The 23165-nt window shown below is 34.1% G+C and overlaps 2 protein-coding genes across 3 annotated transcripts; one reads left to right on the top strand and one right to left on the bottom strand.

The window, feature by feature from the left end:
• Positions 1 to 13: 13 nt before the first annotated feature.
• Positions 14 to 21408, top strand: LOC126737305 (dynein axonemal heavy chain 12-like). Of its 2 annotated transcripts, XM_050442144.1 has the most exons (12): positions 14 to 470; positions 521 to 659; positions 711 to 947; positions 1006 to 1269; positions 1323 to 1636; positions 1691 to 1926; positions 2451 to 2585; positions 2638 to 2861; positions 2915 to 3210; positions 7936 to 8132; positions 8211 to 10795; positions 14339 to 21408. In XM_050442144.1, exons 1-12 carry the CDS (start codon positions 169 to 171, stop codon positions 21026 to 21028), a joined length of 11619 nt encoding a protein of 3872 aa, XP_050298101.1. In that variant the 5' UTR covers positions 14 to 168; the 3' UTR covers positions 21029 to 21408. The 2 variants fall into 2 exon arrangements, with proteins under 2 accessions (XP_050298101.1, XP_050298102.1); XM_050442145.1 differs by lacking the exons at positions 7936 to 8132; positions 8211 to 10795; positions 14339 to 21408 and having other exon boundaries at positions 68 to 470; positions 2915 to 4223.
• LOC126737306 (programmed cell death protein 2) lies at positions 21231 to 23072 on the bottom strand. The gene is made up of 2 exons (XM_050442146.1): positions 22306 to 23072; positions 21231 to 21823 (listed from the first exon to the last, which is right to left on the bottom strand). The coding sequence occupies exons 1-2, from the start codon at positions 22961 to 22963 to the stop codon at positions 21429 to 21431; spliced, it is 1053 nt and encodes a 350-aa protein (XP_050298103.1). The 5' UTR covers positions 22964 to 23072; the 3' UTR covers positions 21231 to 21428.
• Positions 23073 to 23165: the final 93 nt, after the last annotated feature.

Below are 23165 nucleotides of genomic sequence, written 5' to 3'. Positions count from 1 at the left end.
TCCCTTAAAAATTAGGGGCAAACCAACCATAACAATATTGATAAAACTATTAATTTTTTATACTTCCTTGGAGACACGACTTTATTGATTTAACAACTGCATGATATTACTAAAAATACGAATGTTTGATATCAAACCAACAATTTTAACTTAATAAATTTAAACAAAATGCAAAATAAACCAAAATGCCGGTATCCCAGTGCGAGGTTCTTGAATGCCACGTCAAAGCCACTGAAGGATATTCCGATTCCAATGGACCTCTCACGAGAAATTAACTTAACATCATTCAATATTAAAAGTAAAAAACAGGAAAGAATTTCCGAGTACATGTGTAGAAATATCAGGAAAACCAAACTAAAGGCCCTAAAAAGATCGGCGAAAATTGACGTTGGACCCACTATCCCTAGACCCAGTTCCGGTGTGGATTTTAAAAGTTTTTTGGAAAAATGCCCCATAACTGATATGTCCAGGTAAGTTTTAGGTAAATTATTGCTTTTGGGGTATAAAACTGGCTTTTTAGGTTTTTGGAGAAGAGCATTCGCTGCAAAATAAATGCTCAGGTATTGGAAAAGCGTTTCCCACATATTTTAAATGAAATTATGAAAGATACAAAAGCTGAATATAAGAGGGTCACTCATTATGCAGGAATTAATTTGAAGGTAACGGGTGCTTAATTGATACAGTTTTGTTAATTAACTTTTTCGATTTAGATTAAGGAAAAGTTTGGAGAGGATTTTACTATAAGAAATTATAAGTTTCTGGGAAAAACTGAAAATTACGACAAGTTCTTATGCACGAAAAAGCAATTCGGGATGCGTTGGGTGTTGCACTATGGCATAATGAGAAATTTTTTAAAAGGATGCGTTGTAGGACTACCCTATCAGTTGTTTGAAATAGAAATTACAAACATAATAGATTTAGATGACTTGCGGCATATTTTTAGAGAGGTAATAGTAGAATTAATCTGCTTTAGACCATCCTAATAATCCATACTTTGTTCAATAGAAAATTAACTCTTGTTCAATAACTTTTCACGATTTTCATAAGAAAATGAATCTTCTTTTCGATAAACCTGATACGGCCTATAAAAAGAAACCTTCTATGTTTCTACCTGCTTGTACCAAATTATTTTCCATATATGTCAGTAAATGTATTGCTCACACCATGGAGTCTATAGTGGAATATACTAAATCAGTAGATAAGCCACCGTATTTAAATCTTTATGTGGATTTTAATGAGAATTTGGATTTAGCACCTACAGAGGAAGAGGTACTTAACCTTATTTGATAAAAATTCTCGTTAAAAAAGTTAATACTTTTCAGGTCATACAGATTTTTCATAAATTATTAGATGATATTATCAGTACAGGTGAAGATCTACATGTAATGGAAAAAGGTCGATTAAAAGGGTACGAATCAAAAAAGATATTTTTGTGTTTAACAGAGGAATTTATTCAAGACTGCAAAACAAAAATTAGGAACAATATCGGGGAACTATACGAACCAATATTGAACTTTTTGGAAAATTTGGGTAGCGATTTTAGGGAAATTTATAGCGACATAAATTCAAATAATTTCGCCTCCGCTATGGATACATTGTTTGAGGACGGATGTAAGAAAATACAGTACTACAAGAAGTTCGTTAAATACGTTTTTAAAAATCACTTTTAATAATTGAATGTTTTTTTAAGGTTTCTCCATAAAGTAGCTTATATACCGAACAAGGAATATTTCAAAATCGGCCATTTAGATTTGCTGATGTATAGGGAAAAATTATATTCGAGTTTGCAGCTAATTTCCGAGTCGATTTTTAAGAACCTCGCCAGTCAGCATTTATGGGAAATTAACGATATTTGTGAGAGTTTTAAACTTATTAAAATAAGGGCTTCCACTAAGCCAATAACAACTGAAGAACTAATAGAAATTGGTAATTAAATTTTATATTTATATTTTTTCAGAAATAATTCATTAGATGTGGGGTTTTCTGGGTAAATTGGTTAAGTCAAACCATTTGTTTTTTCCCAAATTTGATGGTAGTTTTAACTCTATCTGTAGACGAATTAATGTTGATATTTTGTTGTTGAAAGTGTTTTGGTTAAGAAAACTTTTAATTTTGTTATTATATTCATCCCTTTATAATGTTAATACACTTTTACCCTTATCTGATTTTATGACTATTAAATTTATATCATTTTTTTTAATTATCAAATATTATATTGTTCTGAGTTTGATGATGGGGTCTAGCTAGTAGACCTCGAAATTAGTAGCTATTAAAAAAAATTGTGAGAAAAGACCATTTCGTATTCCATTTGGGAAAAAAATGACCTCACATTTATCCACGTTGCAAATTGCCAATGTTTCAAATTATGTTTCGTTCATCTTCGGGGCTTTATAATAGATAAAAAGGGTGTTTTAATTTTGTCATATAAATTTACAAGAATCATGCTTCAGGTAAATTCATGACCTGGGTTAAAAACGAACAACTAGAAGACCTTAATCAAAGGGTTTACGATGCCTTAAAGTCGCTTTGCAATATTATAACTTTGGGGATTTTAGAGGAAGATCACATGAAAAAAAATTCAGCAGGTAAAATATAAAAAAAATTAAGTAAAATGTTCTCTACTGAGTCATTATTTAGCAATGAACTGGATAGATGACATAAAACCTATAATCGAACAACACTCTACGGTATATGAACAATTGAAATTTGAAGCTGAAGAAAAACTGCAAAAAGTTATTGAGGAGATCAATGTGCTTATTGTGGATATGCATCCGCTCCTGGTGATCCTGGACGAAATGGATAATATTAAACTGGCCAGGAAGTATTTAAGTCAAATTACTTTACATATGACAAAAATTAAGGTAATCTAAATGAACATAAGCCCAGCAATACCCAAACAAATAAATTTTTTTAGGAAATTCACATGAAAATCGACTGGATTAACAGCGAAGAAGTATGTTTAAACTTCCCGAAATCTAGCTACGTGGACTTTGAAAATTTAAAAGACTACGTTCATCCGTTTTATCATCTTTTAAAACTCAGTCTAGACGTGCAGAAAAACGTTTCTGTATGGCAGTACGGACAGTTCGATTTACTGGAATACGACAGCGCCCAGCAGACCGTTCAGAAGTTTTGCAAGGAATTAATTGAAATCCAGAAGTATTACAGGAAGAAGTTGAGGCAGGCCCAGGATGAAAATTTGCCAATAAGGTAATAAATTCCAAAAGTATTTGACTGACCATAGATTCATGTTTTTAAGTATTTTATTTGTTTACACTTAACGTCTACCTAGGAGCGCGCCCTCATGGCGTTGGCACACAACATGTTCAGTCGATTAAGTTGCTACTGGCTATTTCCATTTTAAAACGACCAGTCGGCCCAGGATATAGTTTTAGATTTCAATGAAACTGAAATATGTTTCTCCTTGTGTGTTCCTTGTCATTCTTAATGTCTTCCATCTTGGGTAAGGCATTGGCAAAGATGGCCTGCCTGATTCTCTCTAGTGCCAGACATCTGCGTAGGATGTACTCTGCAGTCTCATGTCTTCCTCCATGCATAATAATTCATAGAATATTTAATTAAATTAATTAATAGAATTCGGCGGCTACTATTAAATTACGCCATTCCACGGCCGGTTATTCCTTAGTCTCAGGAGAAATTCTCTTATTAGGGAGTAAATTCAGACTTTTTTCTTGAACTTTGAGTATATATTCTTGAATAGTGTCAAGTTTATAGTCAGCGAGTGGAGTCAACATTCCTTACAAAAAAGGGTGCATTAGTAAACATCCTTAACACTTATTTAACAACACTTAATCTGAAACATCTGAAGCTTTTTGATGTTCGTCTTCGTTGTATTCGAGAAAATGTTCGAGGCGTAAAGCAGCTGGGGACACCAAAAGACCCAACAAGATGAAAATCAAGTAGAAAAAGAACTAGCCAAAAAGAATGAATCCTACCTGGTACTACTGCATAGATAGGGTGTCAATTCGAAAACTTTAAATGCAAATACCTCTGAAACTAAAAGTTAGAAAGGCGCAATTTGGTACAAATATTATACAGGCAGGGAGAACAAAAAACACCATATTTTGGTTATAGGGTGAGTCTCCCCTTGGGCCGGATGCACCCCAACCCCAAAATTTTAGAGTCTTTTGGAGTAGTATTTACCTCATTTGTGTAAAAATGTGAGAAACGAGTATTTTTAAACTCATTTCTTACATTTTAAATTACTTCTCTTGGAATAGATGCACATTCTGTAATAATCCGTTACCGAAGGTCATCGAGTGAACCTGGTTGCGTTTTAGACACAACAGTTTTTATTTGATCCAGAGAAAAAAGTCGAGGGGTATTAGATCTGGTGATCTCGCCGGCCATTGCATTAGACCTCATCTCCTAATGCACTGAGCTGGAGACGCATCATGTAAAAATTGCCTCACAGGAAGAACATAGTGGGGTGGCGCTCCATCTTGTTGAAAATGTAATAAATCTTCGTTTAGGTTTCTATCCCTATGAATATACAACTGATTTTCTATTTCTTCAACAATTTTAGGTTGAATAGTGGTTTTCAACATTTCCAAGTAAGTTTCGCCATTAAGGTTACCATTAATAACCCAATGTATGCGTCCTTCCCTGAACAAATACGATTTTTATCCAGCTCTGCAGTATCTACAGTTGTGTTTATCTACAGAATCATTTAAAAAAACGTGCATTCGTCGCTAAAAGAAATATTTCTTAGCAACTCAGAAGTAATACATATTTTTCCTATCATTCCTTTGCAAAATTATATTCTTCGGTCAGAGTCGTCTTCACGCAATTCCTGAATAATTTGCATGTTGTATGAATGGAAATGACTTCATTTAAGTACCTGACGTATAGATTCATGACAAATGCCTGTTATAGGCTGAAGTTTGGGGTAGAGACAATGTAGGATTTATAGCAAAATGTCTAATACTTCTACTTGTGCTTTATCAAGTAGTCTACGCTGAACTGTTTTTTTGTTTTCCACCCATCCTGTTTCTTCAAATGTGAGAATTAGTTGTCTAACGTAAGTATGACTTACATTTTTCCAGGATTACTTTCGTTAAATAATGCAGTTGTCCTTAAAGCACAACGATTTTGAGAACCATAAATATAAATTATTCCAATTCTTTCAGCCATGCTGTAAGCCATTGCGTAAAGTATCTGGGTAAGTCGGTGAAAAGTCAGTAAACAAGACACAACAGTTCAGCGTACTTGAATATCTTTGGCAATGAATTTATTACAAAGTATGCATCTATTCCAAGGGAAGGCCTTCAGAATGTTATAAACGAGTTTAAAAAATAATATTTTTGTTTAGCTCAAAATGGAAAGCATTTTTATAATCATGTAATTACATAAAATAGCTAGTTTAAAATAAAATAGTTTAGGAAAAATTCTTATGCAGGTGCATTGTAGCGTTTTATTTTTCTATTCCTTATGTTCACTAACGCTCCATTGACATTTCATTAATTTCAATAATTACATTAATAATTTCAGTCAACTTCTTTTATTCATATTTCTTTAAATTCACACTGTCAGTGACACATTACTACTGTAACGCATCACTCTCCTGGTTTAATTATCCATGCTTTCTGTTGACGATCCGTCACTTCTCTGATTGGCTGATATTGACAGCTCAGGTGACAGGTAAGGTCGTTATTGATTTAGTCGGTACTGCGTTCATTTTTCGAGGACTTGTTCCCGTGTTGCAGGTAGGAGCGCACGTAAAAGGCCAGTTTTTTTATTTCCGAAGTTTGTGAAGCAGGAAGTGGCCAATATGGCTTATAATTTACGGTCCTTAATCTTGTTCCTTTAGGTAACCGTTTATTTCATAATTCTGGTGCAGGATGCCCAAGATTTTGATGGATAGATAATGAAACTTAGCAAGGTGAGTGTGTGTCACATTTTTAACGCCATTAATTTTTTATCGATAGTGAATACAATGGCAACCGTTGTTTTAGGGTTTTACTTTTCCGTTTTCCTCTTTATTCTTCTTCAATTGTTAATGGCTGCAGGCTTTTGATTTCCCGGGGAATTTGCTGAAAGCGGTGGAGCTGGAGCTAGAGTTAGAGCTAGTATTAGAGATTCCCAGTCCGGATAGCTGAGCTACAAATGGCATACATTCACAGCCTCGGTTTTGAAGGCTAGCCGTTCATTTCTTGGAGGAATATACAGGCCAGTTTATTCCATTTATTTAAATATTACTACCCATAGATTTGTCTCACTTATTTAAATTTTTATTAATATACCTTTTATTTCAATTTAACGTTATAAATATTTAATCAATGTCATAATTTAATACGTCAATTTATTATCTATAATATTTGTTATTTTTTGTTCAGTATTTTTCAGTACCCTTTTTGGTAGTTAAGTAGTTATAACACGGTTAAGGCTGATATGCCTTAGGTAAAAAGGTTCATGAACTTTCCCCTGCGTAATACAAATATATACTAAAAATAATAATAAAATAAAATTTTAATAATTGCAATTTTTTCAAGTCTTTTTCTTAGCTTTCTTTCATTTATAAAAAAAACTAAGTGGCGCCCTCTTATTTAATAGTTATAATCAAGTTTAGATTTTTTAATAGCCAATCATTAGTGAACCTTCGAACAATTCCAAGCCTCCAATAATTCTGAGCTACCGTCTGCAAACTCTTGGCAAAATAGTAACGCTGTAAAGTTAACACCACAGCATACTACTCCAAAAGACCTTTACGCTTTGAACTCAACTGTTTGAAAGTGATGAAAGACATTAAACATGATTTCTTCGTTATAATTTTATAGCTTATTGATGCAAGATGATTATGCGATACTATTAATAAGCAGCTGCACCTCATTGAATATTATAACTAGCAAAATTGACAATACTTAAAATTATGAGATCAGAACATAGAGAAAAAGAGCTTTTTCTTAACAAAATAACTTTTAAACGAAGCGATTTAGTCAAGGGAAATTTTGCAGTTTGTTAGTCCAACCGGTACACCTTACTAGTAAAAAATCAAATAAAAAAAAGCTTTTTTTGAGATTGAATTAAAAAAAAATTCATTTGTTTTTTTGTGAAAAACATATTTTTTATGGGAATTTCAAAATACCCAATACAATATTTGCAAGATTTCGTTCATTCTCAGCATTTCGGATGTTCTACTGTCAAAACCTATTTACTTTTGACAAAGTTATGCCTATTTGAAAAAAAAGTGATTGTAAATCTCCAAAAAAAAAAATGGCTCAAATTTTTTTTTGGTTGAAAAAAAAAAATACGTGTGAGCAACATATTTCAGTTTAAATGTTTAAAATCTAAGATCATGTCCTTGACCGACCGTCGTTTCTAAATTAAATAATAAAGCTACTGCTATCTTTGACACACAAATTGTGGTGCTATTTGGTTTTTCAGTAATTTGGCACTTAAAAAAAAGCATGGAAAAGTCTTAAGGAAGAGGCAAGTGATAATCAAATTTGGGATCAATTAAGATGGAAGGTTGGAAAACTCCAATGGTTTCATGCCTGAAAGAAATTGTCTTTTTTTCAAGGCTGTAAAAACACAGATATATCTTGGATGGACAGAATACTTAATACAAAGGTTCTATTTAAAATTGAAAAAAGACGTAAACTTGAGTATTTTGGCCACATTTTGAGAAACAAAAAATATGAACTTTTAAAGCTTACAATAGAAGGCAAAAGAGCCCCAGGTAGTAGGCGTACTTCATGACTCAAAAATTTCAGGCAATAGTTTCATTTTAGTACAACGTCGCTTTTCAGAAATGCAGTGGATAAGGTGCAAATGTACGCGTGCGCTGATGATAGCCAACATTCGAAGCGATCATAGTACTCGTAGAAGAAAAAAAAAACCCAAAAATAGCTGCAACAACTATTTTCTCTTCCTTTTTAAACTGTCTAAAAAAATGTAGGCAATAATTTTTTCCAGATTTAAAGGTACCGTAGACGACCCGGATATTCTAAACTGGCCAGCTCCACTAAAGCTCTGCGGAATGTCAATTAACGTTTTAGAAGAATTTAAGCCTTCATTGACCATAATGCAAATAATGTGCAATAAGGCTTTACGACCCAGACATTGGAAAGCCATGTCGGAAATCGCTGGGTTTAATCTGATGCCCAATGCAGGTTGGTCATTTATTATCGTAAAATAATAATATAATAATGGTAATATTTCCATATTACCGTAAAACATTCTTATTTTAGGCACTACATTAAAAAAAATCATGGAATACGATCTCCAAGATAAACTTTACGAATATGAAATAATTTCCACTTGTGCCACGAAAGAACAACAGCTACTGGACCACTTAAACTCTTTAAAAAACGAGTGGGAAAAAGTCTGCTTTCAAATCAGCAATTTCACCACAAACATTTCTATTTTAATAGGCCTCGGAGACGTTCAAACCATAGTAGACGACCACATAATTAAAATTCTCAGTATGCGAAGTTCGGTCTTTGTTAAACCTTACGAGTTAGACGTGTTGGAGTTTTACGATACTCTACTGAAAGTAGCTTCGGTTATAAATGATTGGACCGTCTTACAAACCGGATATTTGCAATTCTTTTCAATTTTTTCACTCCCGGATGTTATTAAGAACATACCAAAAGAAGAGCGGCAGTTCCGAGAATGCGACTTTATTTTTAAAAAGTATGCGACAGTAATTTCGGAAAACCCACGTGTATTAGACGTTGTTTCTAAAACCAATATAGTGGATGATGTTAAGGGATCTTTGGTGACTCTTGAGGAAGTCCATCATGGCCTTGACGCATATTTGGAACTTTTTAGACTAAGATGTCCAAGACTCTACTTGATTTCTAATGAAGAACTCATAAATGTGATGGCGACCACTGATGGATTAAATAATCCCACCTTTATTAACAGGATTTTTCCAGGAATTATAAAGTTTATATACAGTTCTGAGGATCATATAACTGGGTTTCTTAGTCCTCATGGGGAAGAAGTGACTTTAAAAACGCCTATCCAGTTGTCCAATAAAAGCCTTGATGCTATAATAAACGAGTGTATAAGTGAAATAAGACATACCATCATGTACCTTGCGGCAAGCTGTTATAAAATATTCAAACGCACTTTAATAAATGATTTGCTTAAAAAGTTCCCACAGCAAAGTTTACAACTAATGGCCAAAGTGTTTTGGACCGATCAGGTGGAAAATGCCTTAAAGTTATCTCATAATATTAAACTTTTAATTTATAAAAAGAAGCTGGAGGATAACATTCAGCAAAAAATGAATATCTTGAATGAGAACTCGACCACTCACTTGCAAAAAGTTGTTTTAAAAAACTTAATATTAACTGACCTGAATAACAAGTATCTGCTTACTTTATTTGTTAAAGATGGGGTTGTTATTGATCACAACCACTTCGATTGGCAAGTGCAACTAAGATACTACTTTCAAAAATCTTTAAACACCATTCACATTTTAAAATACACTTTGGATTATGGTTATGAGTATTTAGGTAATAGCGAGCAAATCGTTTTAACTCCTTTAACCAGCAAATGCTTCATAACCATTTTGCATTCGTTCTTTCTGAACTATTTTGGGTTTATCAAGGGGGAGGATCAGGCAGGTAAATTTATCACTAGCAAATCACTTGCTGATGCTCTAGGTAAACTGTTTTTTGCAGTTAATTGCATTTCACAATTGTCATTTCGTGTAATAATAAAAATTTTAAAAGCCACAGTTTTGTCTGGCGCTTGGTTATGTCTTAGGAATATTGACCTGTTACGGCAAGAAATCGTTTCGGCAGTATCACAGGAACTTTTTCATATATTAGAGTGCAAAAAGTTAGAAGTAAATGCAATAAAACTTAATGGAGAACAGTTGATTTTTGACAACTCTTGTTTCGTTTTAGTACAGGTGGGCAACGAAGTGGAATTACCTGAAAATTTTAAAGTTATGTTCAGAACTTTTACGTTATTTCAGCCGGATGTGGAGACTATTGTTGAAGGATGGTTGATATCTGAAGGAATCGGGGATTGTAAAATTTATGCTAAAAAAATTCAGCAAACATTTGCCTTATTAAGGGATGTAATTAAAGTGGAAAACCAGTTTACGTTTAACCTTAGAGAAGCTAAGAGGGTCTTAGAAATATTTAAGAAGCAAAAAAGGATTAATGAGAAAGAAAACATTTTAACACTGATTTGTGAAAGTTTTAGGCAAACTTATGCTGCAGGTCTTTTTCAAGCGGATTTAGAAATGTTTGAAAACACTCTTGAAAGTTTGTTTGTTGGGTATAATAGGGCAAGTTCTTTGGATAAACATAATGTATTACCAACTTTATTGGCTTGTAATGTTAATTTGTCATTTCAAGAGAACTTTACTAATAAAGTCTTAGAACTGTATGAATGCTTAAAGTCTAGTCGAGGCATTATACTTTTAGGTAATGCATTTACAGGCAAAACAACTGTTTTAAAATTATGCAAGACCTTATTTAAATCCATACAGGATGTTGACGTAGATTGCCACGTTATTAACCCGAAATATATGACTTACAATCATTTAGTAGGCAAATTGTCTCGGGATAGAAACGTAACTTGGACAGATGGTATTTTGCTGAAAATTTTCAGGGAATCTCAAAAGTTTAAAGGCACTACTAACACTTGGGTGCTATTTGACGGTTATTTGGATGAAAGTTGGACCAAGGATTTAATATGCACGTTGGAGAGTGGAAACTTGATTTTGGAAACTCTGGAAATGTTGATGCCTGAGACTAAAATACCATTGATATTTGAATGCACCAGTTTGGATAATTCAAGCCCTGCAATGGTAAGTAGGTAGTATGACACTAGAGTGTTATTTTTAGAGGTCATGAAAATGTTTAAACTGTTGTAAAAGTATACAATTATATGTAGTTTAAAACAAGTGCAGGCCTAAATATTCAATAAATATATTTGAACTTAAGTGATAAATAGTGTCTAGTTCCTGAAGATGCATTTTTGGTTGAAATGTAATTCTCGGTTATAAGTGATATAGGCTTTTTTGGTTCAAACATTTTGTATTAAATAATATTAAGATTTATTCTTAAAGATGTTTCAGTCAAAGAGAAAGCATTTTTTTACTGAATTGTTTCATTTCAAGGACATTCTAACTAAAAAACTAAAAAATAGGTATTATTTCAAATTCCATATTTAGAGGAGTGACTTATCAAAGCGCATTATGTTACCTAAATCCAGTTTCTCAATAATGAGCAAAAACGATTTACAGCTAAACCAAAATGGTTTAGAGTAAAATAATGTGTAAAATCGAGAGTTATACAGCAGATACCGCAGATATAAAAAATTTTGTTGTTCAAATTAAAAATAGCAGAGGTTTTTAAAAAAAGTAATAAAATTCTAGGACAAAATGCGTTTTGATAAGTCACTCCTCTAAATATGGAATTTGAAATAATACCTATTTTTTAGTTTTTTAGTTAGAATTTATTATTTTACGTTTTTTTCATTAGTATTTTAACAACAAATAAAAATATAAAACCTATTTAGGGTTTTTTAATAAAATTCAATGCAGGAGAAAGATTTATTTATTTAAAAAAACAAAAGGTTTTATTCTTATATTTTAGATATGCTTTAGTTCCTTTTCTTCCTCAAGGCAAAGATACTCTTCTTCCGTATCGTCAGCGTCGTCTATTACCTCCAAATTTTCTTGAAACACCTTATTGTAAAAACGGGAGATGAAGAGTGGAATAATTTCTTCCCAATTCAATCCAAATCTTTTTTCTAAAAGCATACGTATATCATTCTTCTTTTCCGGTTTTTTATTATTAGTTAGTCAGGCATTAATAAGGGGTCTTTATTGAAGCTATAACCTCTCTTGCAATTTGATAAAAACTGTTTTGAGGTGTCGTACCGATATGTTGGCTCAAGTTTAATTTTAATTTCTATCCCTTTATTAGTTCTTAATTTTTGGAGAAAGATCCTTATCATTTCACTTATTCCTTCAACTTTTTTAAGAAATTTAGTTAAATCTTTATATTCTTTTATATGCCAGTCGGTTCCTAAAATTTTGATATCTGCAACCTCTTTATAAATTCTGTGGTATCCACTAGGGTCAAGAATTTCTTCAACTCTTCGCATTTTCTTTTCAACTTGGCCAAAGACTCGATCCGGTGGTAAGTATGAGTGGCCCCGAACTGAAAAGAAACAAGTTATATTTTCTACGTATTGCAGAGACTCTTTAAGCAACCAATAGGCAAGAGCGTGCATGACATGTTGGTTCTTATTTTGACCACCACAACCATCTGCAAAGAGCCGAATGGTGTTAATGGTATCATCCAACTGAATATTCTGCAAGAAGTTGGTTAAGGCTGAGCTTATTTCCTCAGATCCCCGACCAGCCTGTGTTTCGTCCCATACATAGAACTGCGGATGTTTCATTTCGACATCTGTTACGCAAAAACAATAAAAAGATACCTGGCGTGCATAAAAACACTCCAATAGTAAGTTTGGGTAAAGGCTGGACTTCAAACACATACGTGACACTGCCGTATGGTGTAGCCTTCATCAGTTCATGAAAAGTCTTAGCCTTTGCCTTGTGAATAGCCAAACAGGCAATTAAATGTTGCTTTTCTTGCCCGTCTGCACAGGATTGTATCACAGATTTAGTTCTTAAACAGTAGCTACAAGTATCATAAGCCGGTGAACCGAATCCCAAGTTAAATTTTGTAGAGAAGATTTTTGAAAAAAATGTCTTTTTAACCCTAAGGTGTTCCTCCAGGCTATCATTGTATATTTTAAATAATTTATTAACACTAAGGGTAGAAGGCAGATAAAGTCTCTTACTTTTATTCCTGGCATAATGGCTTTCACATGCTTTTAACTTCAAAATAAATTCCTTCACTTTTAATTACTTTTCAGAAAACCTAATACTTTTGCGATCTCCCCCTCTCTTGTTCCAGTTCTTATACCTTCTGCAATCGTGTTTAATCTTCTTTGACCAATATTAAACAATTTTTGGAAAAACTTTGAACAAACAGTTTTTCATTTTCTGCAGATAATAAATAGTACTTTACCGCAATAGTGTGACGCTGATTTTTTCTTACTGGACCTCGAGGATGACTACGCAGAGGTATTTTCACATCCATCAAAAATGATAGTCTCTTGTCTTGGCTCTCTTCTATCTGGTTTAAAAAATACAGTCCTTTTTGCTCTGGCCAGAACATTTCGCGGAATCCCAAGACCCAAATCGGCCCTCCCTGTGTTGGCAAGGAGAATGAAAATTTTGTAGTAGTGGATCTGTGTCTTAATATCTGCAAAGAAAAAATTTAAAAAATTGGTCTATAATACAACCACTGTTTGTACACATCAGTAACATCCTTTTTTGTAATCCTATTAGCATAGAATATTGTAAAAACTAACTCTAATACACTTATACACCATCACTCACATACAGATACACACTATACACATTCTTACTTACCTATTTTCATATTCTTGTTCTCTTTTAAGTTTTCGTTTTAACTTTTTGCGTGAACTCTCACTATGCTCACCTACCGACACACCTTGATCAAGATTCATGTTTTATTTTGGAAATAAACAACAAAAAGTGCATTTACTTTACTTAAATTTAAACGCAAAAAAAAGCAGCAGCATGTGTAACAAAACAAACAACAACGTAACTTGGTGGCGCTGCCAAGCAGTAAATGGACATCACGCGAAATGAAGCGGTTAAAAGTCAGGACATAATGCGGTTTGATGCGTATGACAGATTTTGCCTTTAAATTACTATGGGACAAAATTGGATTTGCTACATTCTCTATATGGATATGCCTGCATCGGGCCTTTATGTGTTCAGAACCACTTTAAACTCATTTTTGTCCTAGATTGGACAAAATGCGTTTTGATAAGTCACTCCTCATTTCTTGGATCTCAAAAACCTTGATTAGAGGCAATTTTGATAAGCAGGGTCTAAGAGCCATTAAATTGGAAGTATTGCAACATTATTTTAATATTTTTAAGCATAACTTGGGAGCCTCTTAAATTATTTTCATAATTTCTTGACGTTAATATAGACGAGTTAGCAAATATCCAATAACAGTTCAGAATTTTCAAAGAATGTTCATTAATCATATCACGAATATCCATGGAACATATTTAGCTATCAGGCTAGTTATCGTTAAAAATCGTCATTTTAACTATCTACTAAAATTTCTTAAGCACCCCGAAACTTCCTGGTTAACTTTTCGAGATTCGTTTGCAGTATTCCACCACAAATCTTCTAAAATTCCTCAATTGGTTCAATTAAAAGAAACTAAAACTCTGATATCATCGATACATTGTAACAGTTTTTAGTAACAAATTTCCTTTTAACTTTCAGGTATCCAGATGCTCAACCATTTATTTCTCATCTGAAACATTAAGCACTGAATGCCTAATCGATGCATGGCTAAAATCATGCAACTCTGACTGGTTTTCAGAGCACAAAGGCCAAATCGAAGCATTATTCAAATGGTTCATTCCGGCATGTTTTGAAACTTTAAAAATATTGACCCTAATTTGCAACATAGATAATATCGTGCTGATAAAGAATATTCTCATTTATTTCCAGCTTATCTTGGATGACGCGTGCTCTAAAGTTAATAAGAAAGAAGAAGATCCTAAGAATATTTCTTCTTGGATTCACGCCACATTTGTGCTTGCAGGGCTTTTTGGGTTTTCCAGTGTATTATCCAACTCAGCACGCCTGAAATTTGATACTTTTTATAAACAACTGTGGAGGGGTCAGCATGAGAATTATCCTTATCCATGCAGCCTGGAAAGACTTGAAGTAGGAATTCCGTCTGAAGGATTGTTATTTGATTATTGTTACTTATACAAGCAGAGGGGAACCTGGAAGCAGTGGAGTGACCTGCTTAAAAATGAAAAAATCATTAGCACTGAGTATCTGACCACTAATATTGTTCCTAGTGTGGACACCATGAGGTGTAATTATCTTTTGGACTTACACATTAAATATAACAAGCATTTTTTAGTAATTGGTCCCAAGAGTACTGGCAAATCAATGGCATTAAAAGATTGCTATATTAACAGACTACCTGAGACCAAGTTTGAAAAAACTCTGTTAACATTTAGTAAGAGCCTTACAGCAGAAAACTTGCAAAAGTTGATCCTTTCTAAGCTAAGCAAAAAGAAATCTGGCCACTACTCTTCCACTTCCAGCAATCGATTTATATGCTTTATTGACGACCTGCAGTATACTTTAAAAGATGAATATGAAATTTCTAGTGTCCTGGAGCTTTTAAGGCAACATCTAGACCACCACATGTGGCACGACCTAAAGAGTTTAGACAAAATAGTTTTAGAAAATCTTACTTTTGTCGCTGCGGCAACAACGTCTAAACTAGACAAACTTTCAGTAAGATGCATAAGGCATTTTAACTCCTTTGGCATGGGCGAATTTAGCAGCGACATAATTTCTAAATTATATTCGCAAAACTTAATGCAGACATGGAAAAAGTCTGGATTTCCTAGCGATATGTTAACGATAGTGACCCAAATGGTAAACGCCACTTTAAAGATATACAATCATATCGTACACAATATGAAAGCCACACTAGATAAATGCCATTATATATTCGACTTGAGCAGTTTTTCCAGAGTGATTTACGGTTGCACGTTTCTCAAAAAGGAAACTTACGATATCAATAAGAAAATTCATATTAAGATGTGGGTGCATGAAGTATTCAGGGTCTTTGGAGATAGGTTTTCCAGAGTTGACATCAAAAGTCTTGTGTCTTGTGTCAAAGAGGCTTTAAAGGAATATTTTTCCGAAGAGCTGAATGACATTTTCGCAAACTTTGAAGAAGAGTTCCCTTTTTCAAAAATATTCTTCGGGACGTTCCAGGATAAGGATTTAAGCACCTTTGCCAGGCATTATCAGGAAGTCAACTTCCAACAATTGAAAGAGCTGTGCATACAGGGATTGCAAGAGTATAATAGCAAGTCTGAGCAGAAGCTCGATTTATTGTTCTTTGATTATGCTTTAGAGAAACTTGCTAGGATATGCAGGCTGCTATCGATGCCAAATGAAAACGCTTTATTTCTCGGAGTCACTGGTTGCGGCAGAGAATCTTTGACTAAATTAGCAAGTTTTTTGTACAAGCATAAAGTGTATCAGCCAATAATAACAAGCAGCTATGACGAGCAGACTTGGTGCAAAGATTTTAAGCTGGTTTTAAAACAATGCGGTGGCTTGAATAACAAATGTGTCCTATTGGTAGCAGAAGAACAGATAATCGATGAAAGTTTCTTTAATATTATCGACTATTACATTAGAGAGGGAGAAATTATCGATTTATATGACATAGATGAAAAACAAGACATTCTGGAATTATCTAGACTTGCGGCACAAGGTGGCAACCGAAACCTGGACATTAGCTCCCATAAAGTGTTTTTGTATTTCAACAAAAAATGTCGAGAAAACTTCCACTTGTTCTTATCACTTAACTCGAACGCGAACAACTTAAGGCGAAGGATTTTACAACATCCGTCTTTGGCCACCAGACTGGCCATAATCCTATGGAAAGACTGGCAAGATTCCACCCTGCGGTGCGTCTCCAGAGAATTAATTCACGATGTAAACCTGACCGCTGACGTTAAAGAAGAAACCATTGCGGCGGCCATATTCTTTCACCGCACCTGCCAACTAAAAGGAGCGGAAAATATGTTCGTTACCCCAAAAAGCTTCATACACCTAAACAAGATTTTTATTAAACTCATAACAAAGAAACAACAGCAACTCTTATTAAAAATATCCAAATTCCAAAAAGGATTAGCTAAGTTATCCTTTGCTGCCACCCAGATTTTCAACATGCAAGACGCCTTGGCTGAATACCAACCTCAACTGGAAGAAATGACTAAAAACGCCATAGAAATGACCGAACAGATTGCTTTGGAAACCGCTGAAGTTGAAAAAGCTTCGGCACTTGTGCGTAAAGATGAAAAAATTGCCGGCGGACAAGCTGCCGTGGCTCAAATATTAAAATCCGAGTGTGAGTCCGAGTTGGCTCAAGCCATTCCCATTCTAGAGGATGCCATATCGGCTCTAAACACCTTAAAACCTTCAGATATAACTCTGGTAAAATCAATGAAAAATCCTCCGGATGCCATCAAACTCGTGATGGCCTCCGTATGTGTTATAAAAGATGTCAAACCGGACAAAATTCCCGATCCCAGTACCGGTCGTAAAAGTTACGACTACTGGGGACCCTCTAAAAGAATATTAGGAGACATGAACTTTTTACAATCGCTTAAAGATTTTGACAAGGATCACATTCGACCTGAGATAATGGTGAAGATTAGAAAAGAATATTTACCACATAAGGACTTTAAGCCGCACGTGGTGGCGAAAGCTTCCAGCGCAGCAGAAGGTTTGTGCAAGTGGATTATTGCGATGGACATGTATGATCGGGTGGCAAAAGAAGTGGCGCCTAAAAAAGAAAAATTAAATAAAGCTGAACGTGAATATGCCCAAACCATGTCCGTTTTAAATGAGAAAAAGGAGGAAGTGGTGCGCATTGAGGAGAAGCTTGCGCAGTTGCACATCCTCTTAAACGAAGCTACCCAAAAGCAAGTGAAACTGCAGGTTGAAGTGGATTTATGCAACAGAAAACTCCATAGTGCCCAAAAGCTTATTGGGGGATTAAGTGGGGAGAGACAAAGATGGACAGAAGCTTCAGAAAACCTTCAAGAGCATTATAATGTGTTGGCAGGGGATATACTCTTGTCCAGTGCGATCATTGCATACTTACCTCCCTTAAGGAAAGAAGAGAGAAATAAAATTGTCAAACTATGGATGGAGTATATTGCAGATCACAGCATTCCATCCACCAAGGATTTTGATTTCACTTCAGTTCTATCACGGGATGTGGAAACTGAACTTTGGCTGGAGCAAGGCCTCCCGAATGACCCATTTTTTATTGAAAATGCTATAATGCATCAAAACTCTACATATTTCTCTTTATTTCTTGACCCACACGAGCAGGCTTTCCAATGGATTGTTAATGTAGAAGGAGAACAAAACCTCTTGGTCATCAAGTTCACTTATAAAAATTGGTTAGAGGATTTAAAATATTGTATAACCAATGGCAAACCGATTTTAATCAAAGATATCAAAGGCGAAATGCCTTCTTGCTTAAACATGCTAATCTATCGTCAAAGTATCACAAAAGACGGTGTCACTTATCTATCTCTAGACGAGGAAATGATAAAAATGCATCCAAATACAAAAGTATACGTAATATGTTGCCAACCAGAGCTTAGGTACAGTTGGGAGCTAAGAAGCAGAGTAACAGTAATAAATTTCTCACTCACTTCCAAAGCCTTAAAAGAAGACGTGTTAAAAACGATTGTGGAAATTGAAAACCCCCAAATCAGAAAACTGACCAGACAACTTATAAAATGGAATAAGGAAACCAAAGGAGAGCTAAAACATCTGGAAATGAAAATTTTAAACACGCTGTGCGAAAGTGACGCTGATATTTTAGAAGACGAGCAGAGTATATTGATTTTAGACCAGTCAAGGGAACTTACGTTGGTCGCAAGGGAAAAACAAGAAACCACCAATATAATGAGTAAAAATATTCAGGAATTAAAGGAAAAATACGATAGAGTAGCCGAGCATGTTGCTTCACTATTTTTCTGCGTGGACGACTTGCGTAAACTAAACAACGTTTATCAGTTTTCCCTTAAATGGTTTAAAGATATTTATTTTGCATCCATTTTAAACGCAGGAAAGTCTCGCGATTTTAATGTGCGTTGTCAAAATTTGTGTAATACATTCACCGCTGACTTGCATAAAAGCGTTAGTAAGGGACTGTATGAGAAGCATAAGTTATTATTTGCTTTTTGGCTATCTATAGGAATTGCTGTTACTAGAGGGGACATGAAAAGAGAGGAAATTGAGTTCTTTTTTAAATTGGGAGAATTATATGAGACAAGTTCCCTTGCCAGCAAACCTGAATGGATTTCAAAGAAAACTTGGCGTGATTTGCAGCAGCTGGAGCAGTTCAGTCCATTTAAAGGCATCACGGATTCTATCGCGGAGCACCAAACTGTTTGGAAGGATTTTTCAGGATCGCAGACGACCGAACTACCATCCTTATGGGACGTCCCCCACTTCCAGAAATTGATGTTAATCAAAGTTTTAAAGCCAGACAAGTTACACTCCGAAATCCTTAATTACATCAAGTTGTTTTTGGGAGATAAAATGTCAGCCCCGTCTATCCTTGACATGCAAGAAATCTACAACGAATCATACAGTTTATTTCCGGTGATCTTTATCGTAACACCTGGCGTAGATATTTTAAAGGTATTGCACGATTTCGCCAGTGTTAAGCAAGTTTTGCATAAATTTCACCATTTAAGCTTGAATCAGGATAATTTGGCTTTGGGCGAGGAGATTATCAATAAAGGGCAAAAAGAAGGGTTTTGGGTGTTGCTGCAGAACTGCCAATACACTGAGAAATGGTTGTATCGGTTGGAGCAACACTTGGAAGGGATGAATTTCGAAAATACTAACGAAAATTTTAGGCTGTTTTTAACATCTAGTGAGAATCACGAGTTTCCTTTGGAACTTATGCAGAATTCCATTAAAATCATTGATCAGCCATCAAATAATATTAAGAAGAATTTGTTGAGGGCTTACAATATGCCACCGATTAATTTGGATGATTATTTTTACGGGTGTCCCGGTCAGCAAGTTTCTTTTTCAAAACTCGTGTATAGTCTGTGCTTCTTCCACTTTTTCTTACAAAAGAGACAAAGCATTATCAATTGGAACATTACATACAGATATCAAGAGCGAGATTTACTAATATCACTTGAACTCTTACGTGTGTTTGTTAACGAGCAATCATGTTTATATGAGAAGATATTTTACCTTATAGGGGAGTGTAATTATAGTGGAAAATTGATAAATACATGGGAAAAGCAGTTTGTTATGGAAGTTCTTAGATCTTGCATCAATGAGCGAATGTTTGAAAAACATTCAAGGCTTTTCAATGGTATTAAACAGTATTTTTTTCCTAGAAAAAATGATCGATGGGATTATTTGCAGCATTTTAATAATTTGGCTGAACAAGAGGTACCTGAAGTACTGTATTTAACAGAGCATCAGCTTATCATGCATGATGCTCTAAAAATAAGCAGTTTTCTTGATTATGGACAGACTATCCTTAATAAGCATGTTATATCTAGAAACGAGTTTAGATTACTGGTTATTATAGATGATTTGCTAGCGATTTTACCGGAAAATATTGCATTCCGGGGTGCTGTCCTCGACCAGTTTATTACAAGAGAGATATTTTTGTATAACAATCTCATAAAAACTATAAAAGGTTCTTTAAGGGATTTAAAATCAGCCTTTGGAGGAGAAAACATGTTAACTGAACAGCTGGAAGAGTTGGCTGCCAGTTTATTTCGAAACGAAGTTCCCAAAGCCTGGCTGAAGTTAAGTTTTCCCACCATATTAAACTTGTCCAGCTTCACAGCAAACATTGCAAAAAATTTACCAATTTTGCAAAATTATCAGGTTTCCCAAATAAAATTATATCCAGGGGTTTTCTTTTTTCCACAAACAGTAATTGCTAACTTAAAATTGGCTTATGCTAAACAGTACAAGTTCCCTATTGAGGAAATCTTTTTAAACTCTGAAACTTTTACTAATGAAGACGTTGAACCTGAAGAATATTGCATCATACTTAATGGTTTACATTTATTTGGAGCTTCATATGAGCTCATGCAAAACTGTATTGTTGAATTGCTTCCAAAAATGTATTATAGCAGTCTACCACCCATTAAACTTCAACCATTTGTATCAAAGGAAAAGATTCGCTTATCTAGAGACATGTATAAGTGTTGCATTTTTAAAACTCAGGCGACTGTGGTAAAATACAATTTTTTACCCACTGCACAGAACTTTATAACTAAAATAAATTTGAAATGTTCAAGTGATTATTCTTTTTGGCTTAAAAGAGGAGTATTTATTGTTTGTGAATTATGTTCATAGAGTAAGAAGTTAAAGTCAAGTCTTCTACTTGAAATGTCTGGAACAAAAGGAAATATAACTTTCGGTGTCTAGGGGTTTAAACACAAATTTGAGTTCCAGTGATCACAGATCGGCAAATATAAATCTAATAAAATTTTATTGGAAACTAAAAGTTTGCAGTCAACATTTTAAAGATTGTTAATAAATCAGAAAGTGCCAATAATAAAAGTTCTTTGACAAAAGTCATGTTTATTTTTTGATTACATACATTTAAATTCTTATAGTAACTGACGATACAAAAAAAGGTGGTTAATTTGTCATAACTATTAGAATAGATTTTTTTTAACAATTTATATTCAATGAGAATAAATACTTTGAAGATGTCTTACTAGTTTTATTACTTTTTGTTGTGAACCAAATATTAGCTAGGAACATCTGTATTTGAAACATCCTGTTTAAATACATACTCCCTCTTATAACTATTAATAGAATCTCCCACACAACTATTTTTACAAGTATAAACTAAGATAACACCCCAATCCAGCTCATATTCCTTCAAACAAGATAAAATTTGTGGCATAACTTGGAATTCAAATTGTCTAGGCCCACCACAATACTCACAGTCAGGTATGGAGTCCGGGAGTGGTTCTTTGGCTATGAACAGGGGCTGACCCCCACGAGAATACCTGATAACTTGATCTGGGTACTCAGAAACTTTCTTTTTGAATTTACTGAATACCTTATCAGAGTCTGTTGCTGCATGGGCATCAAGGTCAGATTCTTCAATGTCAGTTAGTGTGCCTGTTTTTCCTTCAGCTAAAAAATTTTGAAATTTTAAAAACAATGATACATTAAACAAAAGTCTTGGTTCAGGAAATATAACTGGGTAAGGGTGGCTCACTTTTAAATAAAAACAAATGAGGCCCTTTTCTTAACACAGATGTATACCAAATGCAAAAAGGACTTTTATACAGTTACCTAGAATGTATAAGGCTAAATCGTAAGGCATAGAAATTTTCTTAAATTTAGGCACCCTTTAAATAGAATTTATATTTTTTTTTCTGTTTGAAATATTTTAAATATGTATTTATATAATAAAGTTAGTAGGGATCAGGGGTACTGTTTACAAAAATGAAAAATGAAATGAAATCACACAGAATCCATTTGCCAAGCAAATATTAAATATGGGACCTTAAATTATTTTTTTTAATTAAAACTAATAGCAATACAGAATATAATTTAAAATTTTTAAAACTAACATTTTGTTTTTTAACTATTACACACAGCACCAAACTTACCTTTTAACTTTTCATATTCTTCCATGGCTTCTTGTTCATTTATACTTTCTTCTTCAATATCTTCGCTTTCAATTATTAATTCCCACTCGGGAAAGAGCCACCCTGAATTATCTTTAATGTCATTCAACCCATCTGAACATTGTAATTTATGTGCATTTTTCCAATCCAATATCTGATGTTCTTTGCAACAATAAACAACATTTTTACACTTACTGCATCTTTTATCTGCATAAATCCCACATAAGTTACAAAGCTCTGCCCACATTTTTATGTCAAAATCTGTGTCTTTTTTTACTTCAGGTGGGGTAGCTGGATAAAAAGAATTCTGTTTTGCAAGACAATTGCGTAAAACTATAATATTATCGCTTCTGTTTGCCTGGTTACATTTAGGATTACGACAAACAAAAAGGAAAACCGACCTATGGAAATTATTGTCCAGCTGTTGTTTATCAGTGGTATCAGAGTCGTAAAAAGGGGCATAAATTTGGCAGAGGAACGTAGGTACTCTAAGGCATTTCTTGCAAGTTACATCAGCAGCAGATGGCAAAGGTTTAAGGCTTAACCAAGCTGGTTTTCCTCCGACTTTACTTGGAAAAAATCGGCTTTCTAGGTGCCAGGACTCGCACTCTTCTAAAAAACCTAATTCTACTTTGGGCATTATTTATGTTAAATACAATGCTTGAGACTTGATAATTTTTAACGTAATACGACTTAATAATTTTCACGTTTTTGTTTGGATTTATCAATTTATTAGGTTATGTCACGGAAAACAAACTTGTAGGGTTATGTTTGGGAGTGTTTTCTGAGTGGTAGCATGGTTTTATATTTTGGTGGACATGTTCTTGTTTTTATATTCCAAT

The sequence above is a fragment of the Anthonomus grandis genome, chromosome 6, assembly GCF_022605725.1.
Source record: "Anthonomus grandis grandis chromosome 6, icAntGran1.3, whole genome shotgun sequence".
Lineage (NCBI taxonomy): Eukaryota > Metazoa > Arthropoda > Insecta > Coleoptera > Curculionidae > Anthonomus > Anthonomus grandis.
The sequence above is the reverse complement of the archived record's forward strand: the minus strand, read 5'-3'. Positions and strand labels throughout refer to the sequence as shown.